The following is a 26,970-nucleotide window of genomic DNA, read 5'->3' on the forward strand; positions in this document are numbered from 1 at the left end:
CTCTTCCCGATAAAATATAACAGGTAATGCCAATTCCCAATGCAAGCTCCGGTGTCGGAAAGATTTTAATCCGTTTCAAAGCCTAGCTTTAGGATGTTCTTGTAAAAGAAAACTGTACCAGGTAAAGAAGGCTTGGCCATAGTTTAAATTCACTTAACCGGAAAATTCTAGAAGTCACTAGCATGTGCAACAACTATTATTCAACATATTCAAAGCTTAGAAGGTGACGGGCTCTTTGTTTATGGCCACGATTTTGAAGTCAGAAAGCACACCTGTGTATGCCGCTCACTGCATGCTAGTAATGTACATGAAAAAGACATTAGCAAGCTGCCGTCTGCTGTAGCACTTCACACGTCGCTCGAAGCGAGCATTCTGATGAGCTGCAGCCATATGCGAAGAACTTTCCATCTGTACAATTTAAGAGACTAGCTCTCTTAACTGCTTCAAGGACCTTAAAAAGAGAGGTTGTGTCCTTTCATGTACTTTACGCAACGGTGTGTTTACAATGGCACGATACACATTACCCAGAGAGAGAGGATGAGACCAAGGCATGAAACTATGATAAACGCTTTAAAAAAAAAACTCTTCAATAATGGTGAATAGTCCAATGCATAAGCCACTATGTCACCAGGGCTTCTTATATGAAACTCTTTTTAAAAATGAGCCAGAGGAAAATCATCCCATCCTTTGCATTGAGTGCAATTAGAGAACTCGCCGCTAGGCATCCCTGCCGTTCTGAACACGTCCACCTCCCGTGTAGGCCGGCTTGGTGCTAATGTTGGGAAACAACTTGAACGGAAAGAGCCCAAGAATCAGGGTCAGGAGAATGATCTCACATCCCATCCCTGCTGACTGCCGTGTGGGGAGGCATTTTATCCACCTCTCTGGGACTCATTTGCCTCCCTTGGAAGGAAGTTCAATAATATCTACATCACTGGATAGCCGTGACGATGACAAGATGTCAAGGCATGCTTAGAAGAAGCATAAAAAGGGGTTGTAGGAATGAAAGACCAAGAAATATTATTTGGTGCTATTTTTAAAAGACCAAATAAAAAATTGCCCTTTCCAAGCAAACAAAACAAGAGAACACAAAACTCTTTCGAGAGGGGATTCTAAAGATAGACTTTTGCTACCAAGACTCAGTTATAATAAGTAAATGTCTAACCATTGCTTTCTTAAAGAGAGCCATCACTGCAGTCGCAGGGAGCGACGAATGTTACAGGAATGGAAATGGACTCGGTGAAAGATGATGTGATGATATGACCGGGTGTATGACAGGGGGTCTCAGATGGCAGAATCCGACTTTTAAACCAGGGGGCGAAACAACTCAGGGGAAGATGAAGGAAATGAACAGTTTTCCAGATTTTCACTATTTTCTAATTTCCCGAGTTATACTTCCTACTAGATTAGAAAACTTTCTGCCTAGACCCAGCAATATAGTGCTATTACTTGATCACTGACCGCCGAGCGACAAGGCCGCCCCGACATACTGGCATGGATTAGCGTACTGTGCCTCCCAGAGAAGTCCGTAGGTGACAAATGGCAGGATGGTGATGTTGAGGATGGCAACTAGCACTTAGGAGCACGTGCTCTCGCTCTCCCTGCCAGCGAGCGACTGACTCCTGGCAACGCTGTAGAACAGAGGAGACTCGCCCAAGTACACTTCCAAGCCTAACTCTTCAGGGTCGTAGGAAGTCTCATCTTTCTCCCAGGAAGCCCCTGGTGGTTTCCAACCGTTGGCCTTGCAGGTATCAGCCCTCAGCCAGGTGACACTTTAGACTCTGCCATCTTAAGCTACAAACACAACAAGGTACTTATTGCAGTTTCACAAAGGAGAAAAGAAAGGTTCAAGAAGATAAGGGTCTTGTCCTCAATTACAGAGCTAGTACATTGAGATGAGGACGAACGCCAAGAGCTACCAGATTATAATGGTTGGTATTTCTAATTTCTCTTTTATATGCATCTAAAAGATAGGTAAGGGAAATCTGAAAGCAAGAACTGCCCAGACAACCGATTCCACGGGCGTATGTAGTTACCCAGTGTAGACACGGCTATGAATGTGGGGATGCTGGGGCTGTCATGACTGAAGCTGGTGACACTGCAGTTGTAGGCGGTGGCAGGAAGGAGGCCCGCGATGGTCACAACATGAGAAGAAACAGAAAGTGGCTCCTGGAGAGACAGAAATTGGGAGAGCATTCATGTTATCTTCATTTAGTTGAGTGTATAAAATTAGTTTGCAAAATGGAATGAGAAATATAATAAAAAATTTAAAGATGTAAAAGTATAGCAGTGTAAAATGTTTCCTTCTTTTGCCATTTCCTATTTTTAGGATTTTTTTCTTTTTATATGTATTTTATAGATAACAGAAACCTGTAAGACATACATAAAACATAAATGATAACATTTTATACATTTCTAGGGTCACTGTTTCCCCTTAATTGTCACTCTATATACACAGCTTTTCCATCGCAGGGCAGATAAAGCTGATTCAGCCTTCTCAAGGCTGCCTAGCAACCCAGTGTTAAGAACAAACTCCCCTATCGATGAACCTTTACATGGTTTCTGTTCTTTTTCACTAATTAACTCTATAGTGAATATCAGTGTTCATATGTCATTTCAAAAATATTGGAGCATCTTTAAACAACAAAACATATGTACCTATATAATATATCGAAGTATATATAATATTTGTGTATATGTATGTGTGTATATACACGCATACGTTTATACATGTCTAACAGTTGAAGTGCTGTATCAGAAAGTTGTACATTTCAATTTTGGAAACTAATGCCAAATTAAGGAGCCCTGGTGGTGCCGTGTGTTAAGCACAGTTGTGTCATTGTGAGGTTGATGCTTCACACCCACCAGCTGCTCTGTGGAAGACGAGGCTGCGTGTTACCATGAAGACTTAAAGGCCTGGGAACTGTAAGGCGTAGTTCGACTCTCTATGGCAGTGGGTTTGGTTTTATGGGTTTATTGTCCAATTATGCAGTTTCTAAAAGGCCTGCCTATCATCCACAGATAGCAATGTCTGTTTCCTGCACTCTTCCCAATGCAGTCGATTTTCAAACTGAAGTGTGCCAATTATTTTAGTGGAAACAATCTCATGATGATTTTAGTTTGCATTTTTTCATCACGAGGGAAGTTGCTCATCCCTATATGTATTTAAGAGTCATTTGTGTTGCTTTCTCCAGGAGCTACTTGTTCTGAGTCACTGGTCTCTACCGCTTCTTATTTGTAGCAGTGCCGTGTACACTGAGGACCCTACCCTTTCATGTGTCTTCAGTCTTTGACTAGCACTCCCCAAAGGGACGGCGACTGTGTCTTCACAAACAACGGACAGTGCTCTGTTGTTGAGTGGAACAAGTTGTTAATTTGGTGGGTAAATGGCCAGGTTAGCGAGAAGTACAATGTCAAAAGAGCAGCTAGCATGACAAGACCCCACCTCACCCCCAAAGGACGATGTGCGACACTTCTGCCTAAATAGATGAGAGCCAGCTAAACTTATCTCCTACATCCATTTTTTTTCACTGTACAATAAAAATGATTTTAAGAACAGCAAGTTTTTTGCTAACAGGATTCAGTTGTGGGAAGTAGTTACCTAAGGATTCTTTTCTTAAAATGAGATCTCACAGTAGTTACAGGGGAGAAAAAAATCCACTGTGCAGCAGAGCCCCTTTTAAAAAAAAGATAAAAGGATTTTTAGAATAGAAAAAGGTTCAGTAAAAATAAAAAGAACTAGATTTGTATGCGGGAATACTGAAAGGGGGACAGGACTCAAAGGAAGTGATCTTGACCCTTGGTGTGAAAGACTTGTGCCACTGCATCCTTTGTTTAATAGACCGCATAGATTTCATTCTTGAACCAGCATAAATTATTCATGTCAATAGTGTTTGTCTGTACTCTGTATTATGTGACGTCTCTTGAAAACATGCCCCTTTCCTTCGACCTCTGGCTGTAAAATGTTTTTCTCTGTGTCTCTGCTAATCCTCACTACTGGTTGACCTCTCTCTTTCCTATCATTTTAACCCAGGGGAGCAACCCTGTGTTTATCAACCTAGTCTTTAGAATACCTGTTTCTGTAACTTTAATAGTCACCTCTCTCAGCCTTCATTTGCCAAGAAAAAATTTCTCCTGATTAATTGGATGGGATTTATCATTAGTGTGAATCTCTTTTGTGGTAATTATATTTAAGTCTAGTTATATCTATAATTATGTGATACCCATGATGTTATAAAAAGCAAATGGTCTGAGAATGAAGAGGGCAACGAATGTACAAATGTGCTTTACACAATTGACGTATGGATGGATTGTGAAAAGAGTTGTATGAGCCCCCAATAAAATTAATTTTAAAAGTTGAAAAAAATATATGTAGCCAAGTATGGATACTTTCTGTTAGAATCCATATAACAACATTCAAAACTCTGACAGTCAGTTCATATTTGTTAAATTATGTTTTATGAGAGTGCCTGCATTTCCTTGGTCAATTCAATAGGCAACAGGAATAAAGACTCATTTCCTCTAATTCTTTAGTAGAATCTGAAGTAGGTTAAGCATTACAGACAAAAAAAGATAAACACACAGAAAGATAAAGGCCGCGCGAGCTCTGTCAAGTTGGCTCTTATACTTTTGGGTTTGTGGTAAGCTTACTGTACACGTCTCTCGTGGAGGCACCAAGGAGAAAATGGTCAGGTTTTATTTTCCATACTCCAGAAAAGAAAGACTTTCCCCTAACGGAGATAACTCGGAGGGGCACCAATGTACAGTACCTGGAGTTTGGTTTCCTGGTTGGAGCCAATTTGTTGACAGAAGACTTGAAAGAAGTCAGCTACGCCCTCTTCCACCCATAGCAAAGTCACCGAGGTCTGCGTTTGATTCACGGCAAAAAGCGATTTTGGAGGAGCTGGTTCTGAGAAAAAAAAATGATCTAATTAAAATCTTTTTTTCTTCATACAACTGCTGGATAAAACAACCCAGAAGATCCAAATACGTGGAGTTAAAAGTACCAGAAAGATTTCTCGTGCTTTTGCAATATGTCCTTTCATACCAGTCATCCGAACTTGAAGGCAGAATATATTGCTTCTTTTTTTTATTTTTCCCTTTCCATTTCATACTTCTCTTTTTGGATTACTTCTGTTTTCTACTTCAACGTTGTTACCAACACAATCTATTAATAGTTTCGATGTCATATGCACTGGAATTAGTGCTGCCCCCTCATCTAAGAAATCTCTGGGTGAAAATAAAAATCTGTACCCGAAAGGCCCAGGAAAAGGGAAGGGGTGTGTTCCCTGTGCTAAAGAGACTCCGTTCAGTACTTGACCAATCTGTCTTTTGTAGAAGCAATTGGAATAAATTTAGCCAGGAGAATGGCTTCATGAAAATGTAGTAAATGTTAAGAGGGATAAAGCTAAGTAGGAGGTATCTATCTGTCCATCCACCCATCCATCCATCCATCCATCCATCCATCCATCCATCCATCCATCCATCCATCCATCTATCTATACACACAGACATATATACATATATATGCTTTTTAAGATAAGGATTAATGGAAGAGGACTAGAGAACAAACTGTTACAGGATAGTGTTAACTAAAAAAATCTCATTCTTTTAGATCTTTGATCTTAATCAATAAACTAATGCATTAGTTGAGTAAGCCATGCTGTTGGTGTGTCCTTTCATGTTAACTGCCTGCAGCTGAGTCACTGGCTTTATTGGCTTGAGCTCAAACCCCGTTTGGCTTTCTCGTTCTAGCAACGCTGTCTTGTCCCCGAATTTCCAAATCTCCTTTTGTCCCTTCTCAGCTCCACTCCTTTGGATGTTGGGTATGCAAAATGCAATGCTAGAGCCTAAATTCTTAAACCAGTGTCCTCTTCCCATGGGACCCCTTTGACATTTCTTGTTTAAACACATTTTGCCACCAGATTCACTTCACAGAAGACCCTGCGTACTTGCGAGTCTCTGTCAGGTAGCTGTAGATCTACATTGCTGGAGATCTTTGCTGTTTGTTACTTCGGTCTCTTTTCATCATCTTCTCTCATTTTCCAGGTCTTCGCTCCAGCTCCTACCTTTTGGCAATGTGTGAAAAGGTTCGGTAGGCCATTCTCCCCCTTGGACATGCATTTGACTTAGGCTGGACCTTACTTGTAGACTATCAACTCATTGCCCTGCCCAGTAGAAGAATTCGCCAAGATCATCCTTGGAATAATTTATCATGGTAACCGAAACTTTTATACAACTAAAAAGAACCACTTTTCTTTCTAGAGGCAATAAAACAAAGTTAGGAGGAAGAAATTAAAGAGAAAAGAGACGTGTTAGTCTTGGGCATTGAGTTAGTTTATTGTGCCAACCTGGCTGATAAACACATGTGGGGTTAATTGAAGGGCAGAGAGATAAATGGCTCAGTGAACCTCGCCTTTCTAGTTCTCAGGTCTCTTGCTTTCTGATGGTCAGACCAGGGTGCAGCTGCCTTAGCCAGTTCCCTGCTTCAACCAGCAAGGCTCACTTCCTGCAAGATCCCTGAGGAGAAGCCACATGGACCTACCCCATGCCGCCCTGGGTGCTGGAGCAGCGGAGTGGAGACCCCTGCCAATGCTAAGGTGCTTACATGTTCACGGATTCGACTCTTCTCCTGCAGTCGGCATCATAGTGTGTGTTTTGTGAGATGTAGGAGGACTTTGTGGATTGGTGTTGGGCATATGGGTTAATGTTGGACTGTGAGCTTGGGCAACACTGGGTTGGGATGTTTTCTTGATGTGCACTTAACCTTTATATAACACTCTCTCTTATACATGACTTTCTGTTTCTCTAAATTACCCAGACTAGCACAGCATGCAAAATTCACAGTAGATGTCAAAACACCCTTTTTGATTTGTCATAGGTTGTCCACTCCTCCAGATGATGTTTTGTCTCATTTCCCTTCTGAAGATTGCTGTTGAAATGCAGAGGTCAGTTTCACTTCCCACATCCTTTCTAACTGTCACGGTCAAGAGGGGTGCGAGTTAGACTATCAGCCCCCACAGATTCCTACTCCTATAGAAGCATGGGTCTTGGAAAAAAGTGTGAGTTGTCAGGGCCAGATATGGATGATTTATTACATTGCACATGGGCGGCTTTTTCTTTTTTTCATACAGACTACAGGCCTGCTCTTCAGAGTGGGTCTTCTGAATTATGATCAGAATTCCCAGGTAGTCTCTACTTTTTTCTTGATAGGTTTCCTCTCTAATACAAATATTATCAATGTCCTAATGTCCGGTGTGAACTTTTATATCTGTATTTCCAACTATGTCTCATCTGTGCCTTTTCAAATGTCTTCCAATGGCCTCTTCGTGATCACAATTGAATCCAGCTTCCTCTGTCCCTACTCTAGATTGTTTCCTGAGCATAATCATTTTTTCAGTGGCCCAAAGCAAATATTTTCAGGCTCTCTTTTTCCTTCTCAGCCCTTGTAAACATTTCCCTCCCCTTTAAGAGCTTGTTATCTTCCTTTTGCTTTCCAGACTTTGTCACCCTGCTCTTGGATCATTACAAAAGCCCCTTCATTTTTCATTGCCTCTAACTGGTTCTTTAATTTTTTTCTTCCCTCCTGCTCTACCATCGTGTTTACCCATTGTTAACCTCTCAGTAATTCCTCTCAGATACAATTCAAATGATGGAGCATGACCAGAAAAGCTGCACCCTCGTCACCATCAATTTTAGAACATTTACTGTTCCCCTATGCCCGTCATTATCGGCTCACCGCCTCCTCCCCTCCCATGCCACCCCAGAACGGTCAGTCCCTTCATTGTCTCCATGGGATTGCCTGTCCTGCTTATCTTGGATAAACACACACACACACACACACACACACACACACACACACACACACGCGCGCGCGCAAAGTAAAAGAAAGACCATACAAATAGTCCGAAGTCTAACAGCGATCCTGACGCAGTAGATAAATATCTCTGATAAACAGCGAGAAGGACAAGTTGCCCTTAAGATCCTATTTAAATGAGCTTCGTGGTAGCCATATAAGTTAGCCACCATCCCTATCCCACTGACACGCAATCCTGGAGAAGTCAGTGTCTCACTGACCTTCCTACAGGAAGTGCTCTTTTTCAACTCACGGTTGCCTTCAGTCAGTGTACTTTATCATATATTCTGTTTATAGCTTAAGGCCCAGAGAAGTTTGAACTCCTCCATAAAGTCTTATCCGATGACTGACTTCTCAGTAGTCTATCCCTTCTCTGACCTTCTATAGCCCTTGGTTATTTTCTGTTCTATGTGAATCTTGATTCCTTTAGAACCTACTAGGTTCTTGAAGAGCAGGAGCCATGTGCTCTGAGTTGTTCTGCCTTTCTCTTGAATTAGTCACTGGGTGCTGTTAATGTTGGGAGGTGTTGCTGAGTCTTTCCAACATACCAACCCTGATGTGGCAGAGGAGAGTTTTCTCCCAAAGAACTCTCAGTTGGGTTCAAACCACCAACCAATGGTGGTGTTTCATTGGCAGTCAAGCGCTTAATTTGGCCAGTAGGACCCTATAGTCACACGTATGCACCTAAATCTCATTTACTGGATGATTGAAAACACAAGTCAAGATTCATGGACCAGATGAGTTAGGGTTCAAACATCAGGTGAGACCCAACACATTGGGGTTATTGGTTTTTTCTCTGCCTTCGTATGGTGGTTGTATTGGTAGAATCATTAGCTTTCGGTGTCACAGTAAAGTCCTACTATGAACTATCATCAGTGTTTTCAGTGGTTCCTCTTTATCTGGCTAGGAACGTGGGTCTCCACAATAAGTACTATTTTCAGGGAAAGATCCAATGGTTCAGAGACTTTCGCCAAATATCAACCAGATTTTCCTTCTCTGGTGGTATTTGGGATAATTGATTATTCCAGGGTTAATCTGGATATATTAGTTTAAATATGTGTGATGGTTAATTTTATGTGTCAACTTATTTGGGCTTAAAAAACTAATAACTCACTGCCATTGAGTTGATTCCAATACATGGCTGGTGAGTTCAAGGTGTGGACCTTAGCAGTGAACTGCCCAAGGCACCCCTAGACACCCAAGGCTTCTAGGCGACAGTGCTCAGTGATTTAATCAAACACTAATCTTAGATTTTCCGTGAAGTTATTTTGTAGATATGCTTAATATCTATAATCAGATGAATTAAGTGAAGAAGATAACGTGCGTGACCTCATCCAATCAGATAAAATTGTTTAGGAGAAGAAAATAAATGGAGATTTCCTGAAGAAGAAATTCTACCTGAAGATTATGACTTTCACTCCTACTTGAATTTCTAGCTTGTTTGTCTGCCTTACATATTCAAACTTACCAGTCCTCACTGTATTGTAAGCCCATTCCTTAAGCAAATATCTATTTATTTATATTTTAATTTTTTTACATATGGTTTCTGATCACTGGAGAACCCTGATATTATAAGGTTATACTATAGGATATAATAAGTTTGCAATTATGGAACTTTAGTTCACCTGTCACCTTTTACCAATTTTTAATGTAGCTAGTAGAGAACCTAAATGACATGTATTGCTCTAATTATATTTACAATTGATAGCACTGGTTTAAAACATTCATACTTTCTATAAAGTAAAATGTCAAGCAGATGGTAGCTATAGTTCCTATTTGTCTCTTTTCGTCTCTCGAAGTGACATTTGAAATTTAAACTTCCTCAAAACTTTCATGCTCCACATGTCAAATTTCTTTTTGTTTAAAACAGGGTCAGAGTTCATATTTGATGTAAGCATTGATAAAAGGAGATGCATATATCCTTTTGGAAAACCCATTCGTGGACATGGAGTTACTTGCTTTAAAATGATGTCTAGGAGCATTAGGATCATGTGGCCAGCTAGCTGGCCCTTTCCTTTATCTGTTCTTTCACCTTCAATGTCGCACAAGGTCTGGCTGACAAATCAATTTCATGTTATAAGAAACTCAAGTAGCATAAACAGAACATGGATAAACTAAGCAGCTTTCATGCTAGCTCTACCATTTAATGTAGAGTGGGTTAGGACAGGCTCAAGCTGCTGCCCAGGGCTGAAGGGGAGTGAAGTGACCTTCAGCGAAGTGTGAGCGAGCTTCCGACTCTTATTCTGTGAGCTGCCAGCAAATCTCTTCCTTCCCCAGGGAATTCCAGAAGGAAATAGTCAGGTGTAATAGTTAATTGTGCAATCAAAAAGAATATATTTATTGTCTAAAGTCCACCTTTCCCTGATAGCTATTGCATGGTTTCTTATTTTAATGTGACCTATTAGTTTAGCTTCTCAAACAATGGCATAGCATATATTTATCACTCAACCGAAGTTTGTTGAGTTGTTTTGCAAAGGTGTGACTTTGGTAGGAAGGGAGATTTTGTAAAAACAAATTGTAAAAACCGTCTTGAGCCATAATTGACTTGGCAAAATTAATTTTCAACCATAACCCTCACTGACAGCAATATGTATCTTCTTTATATAGAAATGATTCTCTTTAATGTCTATACCACAGTATTTTAAATATATCTTTATATCTAAATCTATATGAGTTACTTTGCTTACTTCAGGCAGTTTTTAACTTAAACATTATAAGTCACATAATTCACATTCAACTTGACCAAAGAAAACACTTGTGACTTAAGTAGTATAAATGACATAAATTATGTTCAGTAGGATCAAGAAAACATCTGCAAAAGGCAGCACAATTTGAAACACACACACAAAAAAACCACAAGAAAACAAAAATTATTTAAAAAGGGGAGAAATTATTCAGTGAGGTAAAATTTATATACAATGAAATTAAGTAAAGAAAAATCATTATTCAACAATAGAAACCTTTATTAGATTAGAAACTTATTAGACCCTTTCTTGGGCTGACTTATGATGTGGTTTTTTTTTCCAAATAAATTTAATGAGACTATGGAATACTTTAAAATTACTTTAGAAAATATAAGAAACATTCAGGAAAATATTGTATATAGAGGAAGCACGAAATTATAATTAGGCCCTTTTCATATACAAACCACGAACGTTTTCTGAGGAAGTATAAATACCTGTCATTTCCATCCCATCTTAAATAAATTCTTTATGTCTCACTGATAGCAAGTGTTATATCACTCTCTGTGAATCACTGGGTGGGTTTATAACTTTTGCAGTGCAAGTTACTTTGAACGATGAATACTGTTTTCCAGCAAACACTCTTTTTTTGCGTCACTTAGCTTCAAAACAAAATATCTTACTTCCTCCTTTGGGCCTCAGGAATGTGAAACTACTTCACGGGACTGTGTTGGCACTTCACATTTTTTTGTAAGGTTTAGAAATACAAAATTCTTAGGAAAAGATTATGATTAAATTATGAAAAAAATGTACTGTCTTATTTTAAGCTTAAGTATCAGCTTAATTTTAAAACCTTGATGACCAGGTTCTCCTTTTATTGATGAGGTAACTGAAGTCCAGAATCTGGTCAGTTGTCCAAGGTAGCACATTTGTCTGTGAGTACAAACACAAGGACCCGGGCCTCCTCAGCCTTAGGTAAGGATTCTATCAATGATACCTGGCTTCCTCCCTAAACTACAGGTCTTTTCCATTCATTTCCAGATAACTGGGAATGACAAAGTATCCACAGGTGTTTCTTTGCCCCAGAGACCTAATTATCTAGCTCAGACCTTTATATGAAAAATCTATATTCATTCATGTAATTAAATAACTGCCCAGCTTCATACCCATTGCCTATGAGTATATCATCCATCATATTATTCTAGTATCTCTATCTATCTATCTATCTATCTATCTATCTATCTATCTATCTATCTATCTATAAAAGGGACCTTCAAAAGGTGTGACCATTCGTGGCAGGCAGGAAAAAGGCTGTAAAGGAAGTGGTAAAGGTGTGTGGCATGACTATGGGCAACTGGCAGATAGCAATGCTTCTTAGAAGGTTGCAATGCAACATGGGGGGGCACAGATATTGAGAACGGACTTGGTTAGTCACTGACCCAAGAATAGAGACAAGCCCAAAGCCTAAAGCAGAAATCCATGCTTGAAGGGGATGGCTAGACAGACAGACAGATATCAGAAGAGTTAGCAAGATAACGATGCCATTCTGAAAATCTAAAGCTTAATAAGCATGTGGGGGGTGGTGCAGGGGGTGGCCACCCAGTGCCCATCTGTAGACAATTGGACATCCCCTCACAGAGGGGTCATGGGGAAGAGATCAGCCAGTCAGGGTGCAGTATAGCACTGATGAAACACACAACTTTCCTCTAGCTCTTTGATGCTTCCTTTACCCCACTATCATGACCTCAATTCTACCTTACGTATCAGATTAGACCAGTGTATGCACACTGCTACAGATAAAATTCCAGGGAGTCCAGGATAGATAAATCCCCCAGGGCCAACAAGGAGAGTAGAGATACCAGGAAGATGAGAGGAGGGTGGGGTGGGGGGGAACGGGGAATTGATCACAAGGATCAACTTAGATTGAACTGCCCTCCCAGGGGAATGAATAGCAGAAAAGTGGGTGAGGGGCGACGGAGAACGATGTAAGATATGGAAAAAACAATCTATAACTTAATCAAGGTTTGTGAGGGAGGGTGGACAGGGGAGGGCGGGGGAAGAAGTGGGGAGCTGATATCAGGGGCTCAGTGGGAAGAGAATGCTTTGAAAATGATGATGGCGGCATATGTGCCAATGTGCTGGACACACTGGAGGAAAGTCTGGATTGTGGTAAGAGATTAAGCAGACTCCGGATTCACCCATGTGAAGGCCAGCCCTTCTACCAGCATCCTGGCGTCCATCTGCTCTGCATAATCTAACCATCAGGAACTATCGATTTTGGCAATGTTCTCATTAGCGTCCAGACAAGCTGTTTTTCCCTTCCTAAAAGTTAAAATTTTAGAAACAAATTAAGCCCAAATAACTGAAACGTGCTTGGACTCTTTCATCGTTTGGTTCCTACACATCTTCTCTCCTTTCGTTTATGTAAAACATCTCAACATTCTATTTGTCTCCAGATCTCCTCCCAGTGTCTCTTGATCTCTTCTTCACAGGGCATAATGGAGTGGCCCGCTGCTGCCTCTGGTACCAACCTGACAACTGTGGGGATGTGGGAGCATCTTGCAGCGAGTAGTTCTAAGGTGGCCATGCAATTTAGCAAAAGTGCCCAAGCTGAAGATAATTACTAGCACTTAATTGGGTCCTTACAACGGTAACTCCCTTCTGTCTTGGACAACTGGACTGCGTGGTCATGCAAACTAATTGGTCTCCAACTTTTACCCTCACCTTTAAATAGTGTAGACTCATCAACATGGGCTTCTTAAAACTAAGCCAAACCATGTGACTCATCTACTTAGCCTGCATAAAGGAGTCCACTCTCTCCTAGACTAACATGTCTTTTCAATAGGCCCATGTGACCTGGCTCTTAGCGACCTCTTCCCCTCGTATTCTGTACACCTGCTGCAATGCAGTTAGCCCCGCCCCCCGCCCCCAGATGATGTTATGTAGAGCTAATCCAGACATCATTCCATTCCACAGTTCAAACCTATCGAGCAGTATTGTACAATTGCTTCCCACAGTTTCAAATATTTTCTTCCTTCTTGATAGCAGCTGCCACTTAACCTCCCTCCTCCCCCCTCATACCCCCCAGAAACCCTTATTCTAGTTTATGTCTCTATAGATTCACCTACCCTGGGTTTCAGTTACCGCAAAACATAGGAAAACACATAACAGAGAGTCAAGAAAGCTACCAGCAATGACACATACAAGAGAACCCACAGAAAGAATTAAAAACCAGATCAAGCCTAAAGTGTCTCAGAAGGGAGCTCAACAAGGTTTTAGCCATTTAAAACAACTTTATCATTTTAATCTACTACAGTCCTCTCTCCAATCCTCTCTGTCTCGTAACCAGGCTTTCCCCTCCCTTCATCACGGATAGAAGGATATCTCTGGAGGCCTATTTCCTGTGTGGTGCTCGCAAGGGGATCGTGGGTTCCCGCTGTCATCCAGAGCCTTCTGCAAACCAGAATCTCACAATTTAGGCTCTGAGATGATTCCTCCCTTCAGATTTGGATGATATAATTAACAATCCTCGAATCAGAGATGTTCATGTGCCTCTTCCATGTGGGCTTAATTGACATGTAACTTACATGGTCGCTGGTTTGAAAACATTACTTAGTGTTTTGGACTTGCCAAGACTACTGTTCCTTTTGGATCATTACACCTCCAATTCTCTCGGTTTACAGAAAGCCCCCTTTATTTTCTGGGCTTACTTTCTCCTCCATTTCAGGTTGTGCTAAGCAAATCTAACCTCACCACTCTCTTCAAAATCACATCGCTAATCCACAGACTTTCCTGTTCTTTCCTGCTTTCTTTTGCTCCATAGAGTTAATTGCCATTTAATATCTTTATATTTATGTCTATTGTCTCTTTTTCTCCATGAGGATGGACGTAGAAACTTTTGTCAGTTTTGTTCATTGCTGTCTCCTCAGCACCTAGAATAGTGTGCAACACATAAGGGATGCCACATAAACATTTCTTGGCTGATACATGTTATGGATTTAAAATCAATATAACAAATCTAAAATAATTATTTTATTAGCTAACTGGCTCTCAGTGTGTGTGTGTGTGCATATATATAAATATAGATATACACATGTGTGTATACACACATAGATTCACACACATATACAAAAACATACACAGATACTTATACAGCATGGACATGTGTATTTTCTTGGTTTTGTTCCTATGCTTTCTTCCATTCATTCTCTCAGTCATCTTTTATTCCTCTCAGGCTACATGGACACTATTTATCCATATTTCATCTTGTGATATCACAGTTCTGTGTGTGGGAGTAAGGGGAATTCAAGGAAAGTGTGTGGACCGATGAGGAGAGTATGGAGAGGTACTTTAGACTTCACAGTGCTATGACTCACAACACTTCTTAACCAAAACAAAGACTATACATATATCCGAGCCACCATTTCCAAAATTGTAAACTCAATGGCTTCAGCAAAAGAATAAGCAGAATGTTCTCATTTAGCTGTGAGATCACAAACCCACCACTGCCAATAGCTGGATTTCCCTAGAGACAGAAAGTCACCATCTATAGATGTGTTTGCCATCTGTTAACATTCACTTTTTTGTCCCCACCCCCAGCCAGTCCTGGGCTTTGGGGCTCAAGGGGAGTCCCTCTGGGACATGGGGGCACAGTGAATGGCGTGATCCTTTGCTGGGCATGCCTACACAGTCGAGTATGCTGGACCCCTCTAGGGTTTCCCATATGGGCGCCAATAAATTTCTCCTCTTTTGCTTAAAAAACAATTTAAAAAAACATTCACTTTTATTCTTTTTGGAAGCTGAACTCTGTTTTAGAAGTTTTTAATTCATGTAAATGTTTTTCTCCTTGAGAGAAGAAAACCAGGTCAATAGCATTAATACCAAACCAGTCGAGTGTGAGGCTTCTCCCAGGCCTGTTAAATGTTTTCATAGAAAAGTGAAGTTTTTAGGACACACACACACACACACACACACACACACACACACAACAGAATACAGAAAGCATAAGCAGAAGATAACATATTCCCGGACCACTGCTTCCAGTCTCAGGTCCAACAATTTGCCAAAAGGATCAAGTTTTCCTAGCGTCCAGTTTGCAAAAATGAGGAGCTTGTACTACATTGCTGCCACACTCTTTCCTTGGGCGACTGTGAAGCTGCCTGGACATCCCTGGGAGCTGATTCAGATCATTTCACAACAGTTGTGTGCAGGTCCTGGGCGTCAGTTTTCTCTTATTACCTGGGCTGTTGCTTTCCAGTTTGCCTCTCCCCACTCTCTAAATGCTGAAGTATTTCCTCAGGCTTCATCCAGCACCGTCTCCCTCTCGCTCCCCGTCTCTCCCTTCTCTTCTCTGTTTGTCTGCACTCGTTAGGGATCCCTTCCTCAAACCATCCATTATATCTATATCTATATATCAATCTATATGTCTGTATATATTTCAATTTATTTCAATGCTTACTGATTATCATCCCCATAAGTTAACATAATTAGCCCTACTTCTCCCTATTTCCCTTTTCTATTCCTCCATTTTCCCATTTTATATTTTAACCTCAAACTTCTCCCGATCTCCAGACACATGCCCCTCTGGACTTGCCATCTACACTTGAATGTCCTTTCATCACTCTGGACGTTTTGCGTGCCAGGAGGGACTGGTGATGTTCTCTGTCCCCACTCATGCACGTCTCTAGTTTTTTCCAATCCAGCGGACTGTACCCCCAGCTGCCTTTATTGCTCAAAAGCAAGGCCAAGGAGGCACTCCTAATTTTCCTTCCTCTTACTTTGTATTTTCACCCCTCCCCTCCCCCACAAGTCCTGTGAACACAACTCCCTAAATAAGCTCTTCAATTCTGACTACACGTCTCCATCCCCATCACTACCACGTCAGTCCAAATGACCATCATTTTGCATGGGGATTATTTGAATAATCCCCCTCATGCTTCACTGTTGTCCAAATAATCCTTTCTCCCTTGGGAAACCAGAGAGATTGTGTTCCATGTAAATCAGATGATTTATTTTCACTTCTCTAAATGGCTTCTGACTGCATGCAAACTCCAAGCCTTCAAAGTCCTACGCAATCCGGCCCTGCTAATTCCCTCTTCCTTGCATGCACATCCTCCCCATTTGGGGCCCTGACCCTTTCTTGTTATTCACATCTCAGCCCCCATCATCACCTCCTCCGAGAGAGACCTTACCACTGGTCACTGAACTCTCTCCTGCCTTTGTGGCTCTGTAAAGGACTATTACCATATGAGTTTTGCCTTTTTTTCCCCCTCAGTCATTTGTCCTTCTTCACTAGATGAGAAACCCCTGTAGACAATTAGAACAGCTTTTAAAGAATTATGACCACCAATAGTTTGGCATCTGGAAGGTTCTCAGTGTGTATATTTGCTAAATGAATGAATGGATATTCTATTATCATATAAAGATTTTGTGATTTGTTAAAACTTTTTCATCCCTGTCTCTTGGCTGGCACTCTGTTTTTGTGGGGAGCAATTTCGTTCATTTGTTTTGGAAAATTGTATTCTTCAAGGTAGACTTACCAAAAACTCACAAAATTGACCAAGGTCTCCAAGCATCCATGTAAATTTACCATGATTAGAAAGGACGACCCATCACTGGTTATAGCTGCAGTTACTTGTATGCCAGTGGGTTCTTGTAAACTGACACATCTTCCTGCAGACTTGATTGACATTTGTATGGATTGCCCAAGGGAGCTGTCATCACATCCCACCACGATGCCACGACACGGCTGGCAACCTGAAATTCTTAATGGAATGATTGGCTCCACACCCTGAAAGCAGCATCATTATTGGTACATGTCTTCTTGAGTGTTTGTATTAATGATATAGTCATTGAAAATTCTTGGCAACTGTTTTATAGGCTCCTAACCTATGCACCTGTCAGCTTGGATTAATTTATAATGTACTAATACCATTAGTAGCCTGTTTGCGACCCCCCTCCCCCACCTGCCCTGCCCGCCCTCGCCACTGAATAGATGTAGATCCTGCCCTGCAGGATAGCAGGAAGAGACATTCTCAAGGGGCTTCTGGTATGAGAAACTAAGAACCAAAGGAGGGGTTAGCCCAGTGTTCCCAAAGTGGGCAATACTGCTCCAAGCAGTGCCGAAGGACCCAGGGAGGCAGCAAAAGCAGATACATATACCTTATCCTGGAGTATGGGTTATATTATAGTACCACATGTTCCCATTGTCAAGAGGATGCTGAGTAATATTGTTTTCCTGAAAAGGGGACTGTAGACCAAATCAGTTTGGGAACTTCAGGGTTAGCCCAAAAAGTTTTGGTTCTAACTTTAGCCATGTTATTCTGATTCAAGAAAGTCTTGAAATTCTATGTGTCCAAGCTGCATTTACCTGTAGAAGAGAATTAATAAACCTTTGTGTGTACCCAATGAAGCCTGCGAAGAAACATAACATGACTAGAATGACATTTTTGTGAAACAAAAAATAACTGTCATTCAGTTATGACTAAGATGAAATGCTATTTCACTTCTCTGAAAGGTGAAATTGGTTTTCATTAAATATTAATTGCAATACCACTTTTAGCCTTGAGGTCTGTAATTTCAATTCAAATCAACAAGTAGGCAATTTACAACAGGCAAGGCAATGTTTGGTAGGGAAGACGTTAAGTTATAGGAAGATGGAAGAGCTTGAAAAAACATAAAAACGCCAGAAAAGGAAGAGAAAACAGACATTTTGTCAAAGAGTTAAAATGTAAGGCTATTTAACTTCCATGAGAAAAAAAAAGGCCAAGAACAAGCACAATACATTTAAGTTGTCTGGTTTTCCCAAAGAAACAAGATAGAGGATATAATTCTTCAAATTATAAGAAGCCAATAAAGGAATGCTTATTGACTCAAAAGCTTATTGAGTCATTAGATATCGTTCCTATCAGAGCTTGCCGTTTCTTTCTGCAAAGTTTAAAGGAACTTTCTGAACTGCTTCAGAGAGTCTTGCCTGTTAACAGAGAGGCATCAGGTCCAAAAGCGATGATAAGCCTGGGACTGTCATGGCTTTTATTCATGTGTCTCTGCAGCTCTAACTGCACCAGCTCATGCCTTCAACCCATCCTCCTGAGGCTCCACAGCCGACCCACGTGCCACATAAAATGCAGCGAAGCTCAAAAATAGCCCAATGCCTGCTGCTTTGAGCTGTATGTCTTTGAACTTACATTGTAAGGGAGGCTGAAAAACCCAGAGTTGGAGAGAGCAAGTAGGGCCTGACAAACATGGAAAACTCCGTAGTAATATGGCTAAGAAAAGGAAAGAAATCACATGACACGAGGAACATGAGAACAATCTTCCAGTTATCCCAGTTGTCTAGAAACAAATTTTGAATTGACTTTTATATCCACAAAAGACAACACCAGAGGTAAAGGTCGGAATTGCTAGGAAGGCCTTTTTTGCCCCTTCTGAACAGAAGGGAGACTGATACGCATTGTTGGAAGCTGTTGATCTCCACACTTCTGGGATGTAAGTATAGGCTACTTGGGAAGGAAAGCAGATGATCCTGCTTGGCAGAAGGAATGCAGCCAGTGATGGTAGTGCAGTGGGCTAAGCATTGGGCTGCTACCCTCAAAGGCTGTGGCTCAAACCTGCTCGTCACTCCACCGGAAGAAAGATGTGGAGGGTGCGGTGTGAGAAACTTAAGTAGCAGTTCTACTCTGTCATCCATGGCCGTGGAGCTAGTTTGGGTTTTTATGGTTCACAACAAGAGCAACGCTGCCCCTCTGGGAATGGGAGGAGGGTATTCCAACACCACAATGGTGGCTGTGGTCAAGGTTCAGCAGTGCTAGAGGGTCTTCAATGTGACAGAGCTCCCTCGCAGGTATAATCCCATCCATATGCCTTCCAAACCCGAGATACCCACCTCAACTAGGAATTTCAAGTGCGCTACCATGTACTTATATTGTCTTCAATGCAGTTGAGCAAAAATCATTTAAAGAAAGTAGCTGTAGAAAGAGCTGCTTCAATGGAATTGAAATTATTTCAAGATGACTGAATAGTGCTATTTTCTTCTGCCTATAGTGCTATTCAACATAGCATGGATTCCCAACTACTCACATTAATTTGGGAAGAGTTTGAATGCAATCTATTATAAATATAGAACAGAAAAGATTGGAGACTCAATGTATGATATACATTGAATTACAGAGTAGGCTAACTGATGGGTAAAGGAAGATTGTTTTATTTTGCTAGCAATCTTTAAGGGTCTCTTAGAAAGTTTATCACAGCCATCAAGAGTGCTCATGAAGTTTAAGCTGCTAATAAAAAGATACTCAACTGTTAATGGAAAGGTTGGAGGCTCACGTCCACCCAGGTGCCTCTAAAGAAAGGCCTGGTAATCTATTTCAGAAAAGTCATTCATGAAAACCTCTGTGGAGCTGCCTCCTGTGTGACACATAGTTCTACCATAAGTTGGAATAACTTTGCTGACAACTAACAGTGATCTTTTATCAATCTTCCCTTATAGCTGTCATATGAGGGTAAGTGAACAGGGATCGTTAGCAGCATGCCAGTTCATATGTGCCCGGGTTTATTCCAACCTAAATATGTTGAAACATGACCCTGTGACCAGCAGGTGGCTGCAGGCATGTTTCCGCAGGAATCCCTTTGTCTTCGCTTTGTCATGGTGCCTTCAAGAAAAGGTTCATTCAAAACAGTACTTTCCCAGAGGATCTGCAGGACCACTTCAGTTCAAGGCAACGAGGTTCTTTAGGAAACATATAGCAACTGTGATTTGGAGTCCTAAATGGGTACTCTATTTATTTATTTATTTATTTTTTAAAGGGTTAATCTTGATAGATATTTTTCCCCAAAGGACTGAGAATGATCATGAGAGCATAGTAGGAAGAAACTTTAACATCGAAAACTGCATTGGTGAGAAAATGCCAGGCACGTCACTTCTAGGAATCTTCCCTCTTCCTCCTACCCCCAGCCCCGTCATGACAGGGCACTTACTTATTCTTCTAGAGTAGGCAGGTTTGTAGTATAAGAAGTTCACTGGGAAACTGTACCCCACTCACCCAACAGTGCTAAGCTTGGCCCTTCAGACATCTTTTTGTCCCCTAAACTCAAAGAACATTGAAAAGAAACAGGATTTGGCATCCTTTAAGAATGCCCAACTACCATATAGACATGGTGTGAATTGAAGTGTGAAGAATTTTCCGGGAAAAGGTTAGAGAGATAGAAACACCATCTTCACGTTTTAATATTTCTGTTTAATAAACATTTCTATTATTTATAGCAATACTTTTGGACTTACTCTTATATACACATATGGAACAAGAGGAGATTTGAGACTCTTACGAATAGACTTATGAAACAGATATGTCAATAGAGACACCATAAAATTTCATTAAAAGGTCTTAAAATATTCAAATTACTGCCATTTTATATAATTCCAATTTTTACAAGCTAACAAATTTGTGATATCTCTGCTGGGGAAAGTACTTATGGAAAGTGTACACTACATTTGGATTGTACTTCTTACACTGGTACTGTCCTAAAAGGCCGACTGCACAAGTTTTTGCTAATCCAACCTTCATAGCCTGCTGCTGATTTCAGGCTATCATCTAGAGATCTTTTTAGGTATCAGAAACTGAATATACACCTGTATATATGGTAGGAATGTAAAGAAAACGATGTATTCTGTGTGTACAGTGTCACTTCCCAGTGGCCAGCCATAATAGAATTAGTTTACACTAAGGAATACAAATAAATTCTAGCTCATTTGCAAGAGTATATACTTTCTTCAACTTGGGGCATGTAATCTGTACTTTAATTAGCTCTCACTTTTTCATATCACACACAAATTTGTAATACCCCAACTCTAGTTTTATTTATAGGATCCACCCATGCCTGTGCTTGCTCATTTATTTATAAATGATGTGTTTATTTCTTCATTTATCTCTTTTTGTTTATATAAAAGAACTTCTGCACTTTTATTGTTTATAACCCCCAAATTACTAATTTTGTGTAAGCATCAATTTCATTATCTTTTAGAGCAGTGTGGTAGTTATATAATTTCAAGTCAACTTGATAAATAAGTGGAAGGCTGGAGTCTAGCCTGTCAAGCAGGTCACAGCTTGATGAGGCCTCCTTGTGGGCATAGCCTTCTTATGAGGATTCTGGGAACTTCCTTTCTCCCTGGAGGTGGGCCACACTCTCTGCATTCTTCTTCCTGTTGACAAGCCATGTGGAGACTTGTTTAGCCCTGTGAGAGGCTCTCTTTCTCTCTGGTTCTCCTTTCTGTTAAGGAGCTACACTTGGAGAGCTGGAGGAGCCACGTGAAGACCTATGTCAGCACTGAGATGCTTCCACTGTAATTGGGTCCACAAGACTTTGCACCCACAGGCCTGTGATCTTCCTGCATTTTGTTTCATTGAATGTGACTGCATGAGTCCTAAGAGGAATTTATAGACTAGTACTGGACTTATAAGCTAATATTGATCTTATGGACTTGATCTAGACTTGACTGGCATGTTTTCTCAATATACAATTGCTCTTTGATTTAACGCTCTCTCTTACACATATTTGAGTTCCCTTGGATTTGTTTCTCTAGTCAACCTGGCCTAACACAAATAGTGATCTCTGAATATATAATTATGGAACCTATATTATTTTGTTATACATCAATTGCATTTTATCTTGATATTTTATTTGAATACGAAAATTATATCAAAGTTTTAAATTATTAAATTTAAAATTAATGGGATATTTTATCTATACATGTTAGTTCAAATTATGAAGGAGCATCAAAAAGTTCATGAAAATTTATTATCCATTTTTTACCAATTTTTAAAGCCCCTTCATATTAAAGAGAACATTATACAATATATGAAGAATGAATGTTGTCTAATTGAGTTGAGAACAGTTCTGTGGTAGTCGCCTAATCTGGTGTCAATTTAAGGATTAAGAGTGTAGGGATGGAGTCTAGGCTGTCAATCTGGAGATAGCGAATGAGACTTCTGTGTGGGCATGGCCCTCTCCTGAGAATCCTGGGAAATCTGGTACTTCCTCCTTGAAGGCTGAAGACACCTCTCTCTCTCTCTGCCACTCCTTGGGAGATATTGCAGAAGACAGGCCACATGGATGCAACCAGACCTCTGAAGCCAAAGAAGCCACAGAGAGACCCCTGCCAGCACTGAGATGCTTACAATGCCACTGGACCCAAAGAGTTTCTACCCACTGGATTGTGATTGTCTTGCCTTTGGCATTATTGCATGTGTTTTGTGAGTCTGAAGAGCGCCATATAAATTAGTATCAGACATACGGGCTAATATCGGACTTATGGACTTGGACTGGACTGCGTTGGGATGCTTTCTTAATGTACAATTACTCTTGTGTATAAATCTCTTCCTCATACACATATGTGTGTCCTTGGATTTGTTTCTCTTGTGTACCCAGACTGACACATTATGGTATCAGGAGTGGGATTTATCTTTTCAGAGCTTTCTTTGTGTCTTAAACACATCTAAAGATCAAATTAATGGCTCAAGGCAAGTGGGCTTACAAGCTCTATTTTCATACTTCCCAGTAAACATTTCCATCAATCATTATATCAATAATAATAAACAGAGGAAATCAGTATAAGTAAAGTAGAATCAGATACTAAACTCAATTCTTAAAACAGTCAAGTTCAACTCTTATTTAGCTTATCTAAATACTTATAAAAACTTCTATTGATATAAAAAACATGGGATTAGGCCTCTGAGATCATCAAAACAGATCCATGCTTTTTGTCAGCCATTTTGACCTTCTGTCAACCATTTTCTCTAACCAGCATGGTTTCTGAGAAATTCAAATGGCAATTTCTACCCCTGAGCTCAAAATATACACGAATCACATTCATTCTCGCCATTTCAAATAACGAATGACTACAACCAAACATAATAATCAAAACTTTAACTTCCCATAACTCTTTCCAGAAAACAACTCAGTAAACTGCAAGGATATATCTGACTTCTGGCTAGCCAAAAAAGGAACACTACCACAAGGGAGAGGTCAAACAAACATCTACTCTCCATGTTTATGATTTGTTTCTCTAGTACCCCACTCCTGGTACCATAATGTGTCAGTCTGGGTGCACAAGAGAAACAAATACATGGACATCAATGAAATCACACTTACACTTAACATCAAACATTTATCATACATATAAATGAAAACACACTGAGTCCAATTGTATCTGATGTAGCATACATGAACAAAGAAAAGATATTCAATAAGCACATATAAAGAAAATACACTAATAATCACAAACCTCACTTTTATAATTGATCATGTGGTCGTAACTGATAGGTAGAACTACCTTCTTCTACTACCCATTCTATTTTACCTTTGCCTTCAGCAAGCACCCCAGTTGGCTGTGGTTTTTTGCCTGGTGGGGTGACCCAGACCTATGATCCTATCATCTCTCCAATTCTGAGGTCTCTTGGTTCCTATAACCTAAGAATGGTATGCAGATACCCATTTAACTTGAAGCTGCTCTTTTGGGAGTAAACATGCCTATTCTCTAATTTAGTGGCGAGTCAATCATGTTCTATGACAATTTCACTGAGTTGAAAAGCTCACCCTAAATCAAGAGAGCAAACACTCTTCCAGCATGACTACTTTCACATGCATTTGCATTCCTCTTACCGAGTTTGACCAGGTGGAACATGGACATATTGCTTCCTCTCTCAGTACAAGCGGTTACTGAGAGGTTGTAGATGTCTCCTGCAGGCAGGCTGAGAATTGCAGTCATGACATTTCGTGTTACCTGCAAGATTATCAAAATTGGGGGCTTAAATCTCTTGTGAACGTGAACCAGTATAGAACCCCAAACAACTACAGTGTATAGCTCTCTTTTACTCTCTGTTCTGTGCTGCAACCTGCAATCAAATATAACCCTACAGGGGCATTATTGCCTCAAAACATGATATAATTTCTTAAACTGAGTCAAGCGCAGGGTAGCCCTAAAGTGCATAATGCATTTGAGATAGATTTGTTTTTCTCATCATTTTTAAAATGTAGAGTACATGATACTCTGTTTTTTTTCTTATTCTAAATTGGGTGCTATTGATATAAACATTGCTCAGTTGTGGCTGAGAAACTCACAGTGAAGCTTACTAGTATCTGTAGAAACATGGCTTCGTAACTACACACTACATTTCACAACCTTGCATGCTCCTCAGGGACCATGTGACAAACTCTGACAAATGGACTATATGCGGAAATCACATGGACAAATTATAGTTCAGCTCATGCACTGGAAATGCTAGGTAGCTGGTCTCTCTCTTTTTCCTTTCCTGAAGCCTGCAACATGAATATTATAATGATGATGAAGGCTCATTATGCAAATAAGGATGACAAAGGTGGTAGGGAGAGCCACAGATAGAAGGAATACGGATCCTTGGATGACTCTTTAGAGCAGAGATGCCATGTCAGTTCTGGGAGATCCTGAGAGAGACATAAACTTCCATGGTGTTTAAGTAACTCTCTTATTTTGTGTTTCTATATTACACTGACTAAGTCGACAGCCTGCCTAAAATACTGTTCGAAGGCTTAGTAAACCACAAAACTATTCCCCTTGTACCCAATATTTAGGTGTTGGTAATATTTGAAGAAAATAATGAAATATATGAACTTGCATTTTGGGGAAGATTTGGCATAAAGAAGGGAAACAACTCGAATCAACAATTACAACTATGAAAGCAAATTAGTGTAGACAAAAAGGTAAGTTCCACGAGAGGAAGAATTTCATTTTTGTTCATTGTTCGAGCTCCAGAGCCTACAGCAGTGCTTCCTGCCGCACAAACTGTTGTTTAAGGCCTCACTAAAGGATTGGCTAAGGGGTCTTCAATTTAACCCGAGATCAAAGTCTCCCCTAGAGTCTCTGGAAAGATCAAGGCCTAGCTGAAGCCTTGCTTTTCGACTCCAGTGTTGTGAACAAATACATATCTGCTGTTCTAAGATACCAAGTTCCTGAAGACGTGTTACAGCAGCACAGGAAACGAGGACAGATGCCCAATGTGGGAATTTGAAGAAACATACACTCTTTTTAATTTTTTTCCTCCCTTCTGCAACAATCATCCAGTGTAGCATCCTAGAATGGGAGAGGTCAGTGGTGTCATCGCCATAGGTCCAACTGATATATACCAGACTGTTCAAATACTCCACGGAAGAGATTTCTGGGGCCACGGGGGCTATAAGAGAAGAAAGAGGCGAAGTTTAGTATAATGCGTCAATGATTACTAAAACACTTACCAGTCCCTCAAATAGTTACTTTAGAGAATTAGAATTTACACCCACATGGCGATCCTTGAGTGTCCAGGACCTCTCATTGACAAAGTGAAGGCTAGTGGAATAGAGTGAGTACCTATTACACAGGAATCTACCTTTTATAACTCTGACAGCAGACAGCCAAGTCACCTGTATTTGGGAAAATAAAGAGCTTTTGTATAAATCTTGTTATTATAAGATTCTTAAAAGATTCACTTGTTTGAGGGTACCTGTTATAGCAATTAATATGTTGGGGCTTCATAAACGTATGTAAGTAGTGTTGGAAAACTTGGGGCCCCGTAAAGGTAAATATCTTTCACTGAAGTTCTGTGAAGAAGTTAATGGAAAGGGGACACTAGAGAGGAGGGTAGAAGGAAGGAGTGTTTGTTGGTAGGATAGAACTGAAATGTTTACAATGAAATAAAAAGGCAATACACGTATATTGACCCTGCTTATTACAGTGCCTGGCAGAAAATAGGCTCTGAATAAATATTGTGGAAACAAGTAGTAGGAGAGGGAAGAAAGGGCTTAAAGAAATCATGCCACAAAAGTTAGCTTCTTGCTAACATATACTTTCTTAACATATAGTTATTTCATCTTATAATTGTAAAGCTTGCTAAATGGAGAGATAATTAACTAGGAAGTTTATAAATATGAACTCTTAGAAGATCTTTAATTTATTTTTTTAAGTAATTGGTAATTCTGGAAGTTGAATTAAAAATAGGATTTATAGGCATCTCCTACACACAGGAAAACTGGACAAGGATTAATGAAGAGCCCAGAGAAACCGATGCATTTGAATTATGACGTTGGTGAGGAATTTTGAATATTCAGTGAACTGCCAGGCAAGTGTATCAATCTACCTGGAAGAATTCTAACCAGGATGCTGTCTAGAAGTAAAGGGGGTGAGACGTGGTCTCACTCTCGTTGGACATGTGAGCAGGTGAGACCTGACCCCGGAAAAATACTTCATCCTTGGTAAAGCAGAGGGGCAGGGCACCAAAGGAGTCTGGATTATGTAGATTGGCACATGGACTACAACAGTGGGCTGTAGCACAACACTAATTGAGGATGAAACTGAGTGGGGTGTGTTGTTGTTGTACATAGGATCGCGACGGAGCCAAATCTACTTCACGGCACTGAGTAACAACAACA

The 26,970-nt window shown here is 40.4% G+C and overlaps 1 protein-coding gene across 1 annotated transcript in view; it reads right to left on the minus strand.

Moving 5' to 3' along the window:
- The window catches only part of PTPRO (protein tyrosine phosphatase receptor type O), a 113,746-nt gene that overhangs the window by 45,742 nt on the left and 41,034 nt on the right, over positions 1 to 26,970 (minus strand). The window contains exons 11-14 of the mRNA XM_075553329.1: positions 25,588 to 25,739; positions 24,193 to 24,313; positions 4,770 to 4,909; positions 2,037 to 2,169 (exon numbers count right to left, since the gene is read on the minus strand). Of these exons, the coding sequence (XP_075409444.1) occupies positions 2,037 to 2,169; positions 4,770 to 4,909; positions 24,193 to 24,313; positions 25,588 to 25,739 (546 nt within the window). The remainder of the gene's footprint in view (positions 1 to 2,036; positions 2,170 to 4,769; positions 4,910 to 24,192; positions 24,314 to 25,587; positions 25,740 to 26,970) is intronic.

The sequence above is a fragment of the Tenrec ecaudatus genome, chromosome 6, assembly GCF_050624435.1.
Source record: "Tenrec ecaudatus isolate mTenEca1 chromosome 6, mTenEca1.hap1, whole genome shotgun sequence".
In the NCBI taxonomy this organism is placed as follows: Eukaryota; Metazoa; Chordata; class Mammalia; order Afrosoricida; family Tenrecidae; genus Tenrec; species Tenrec ecaudatus.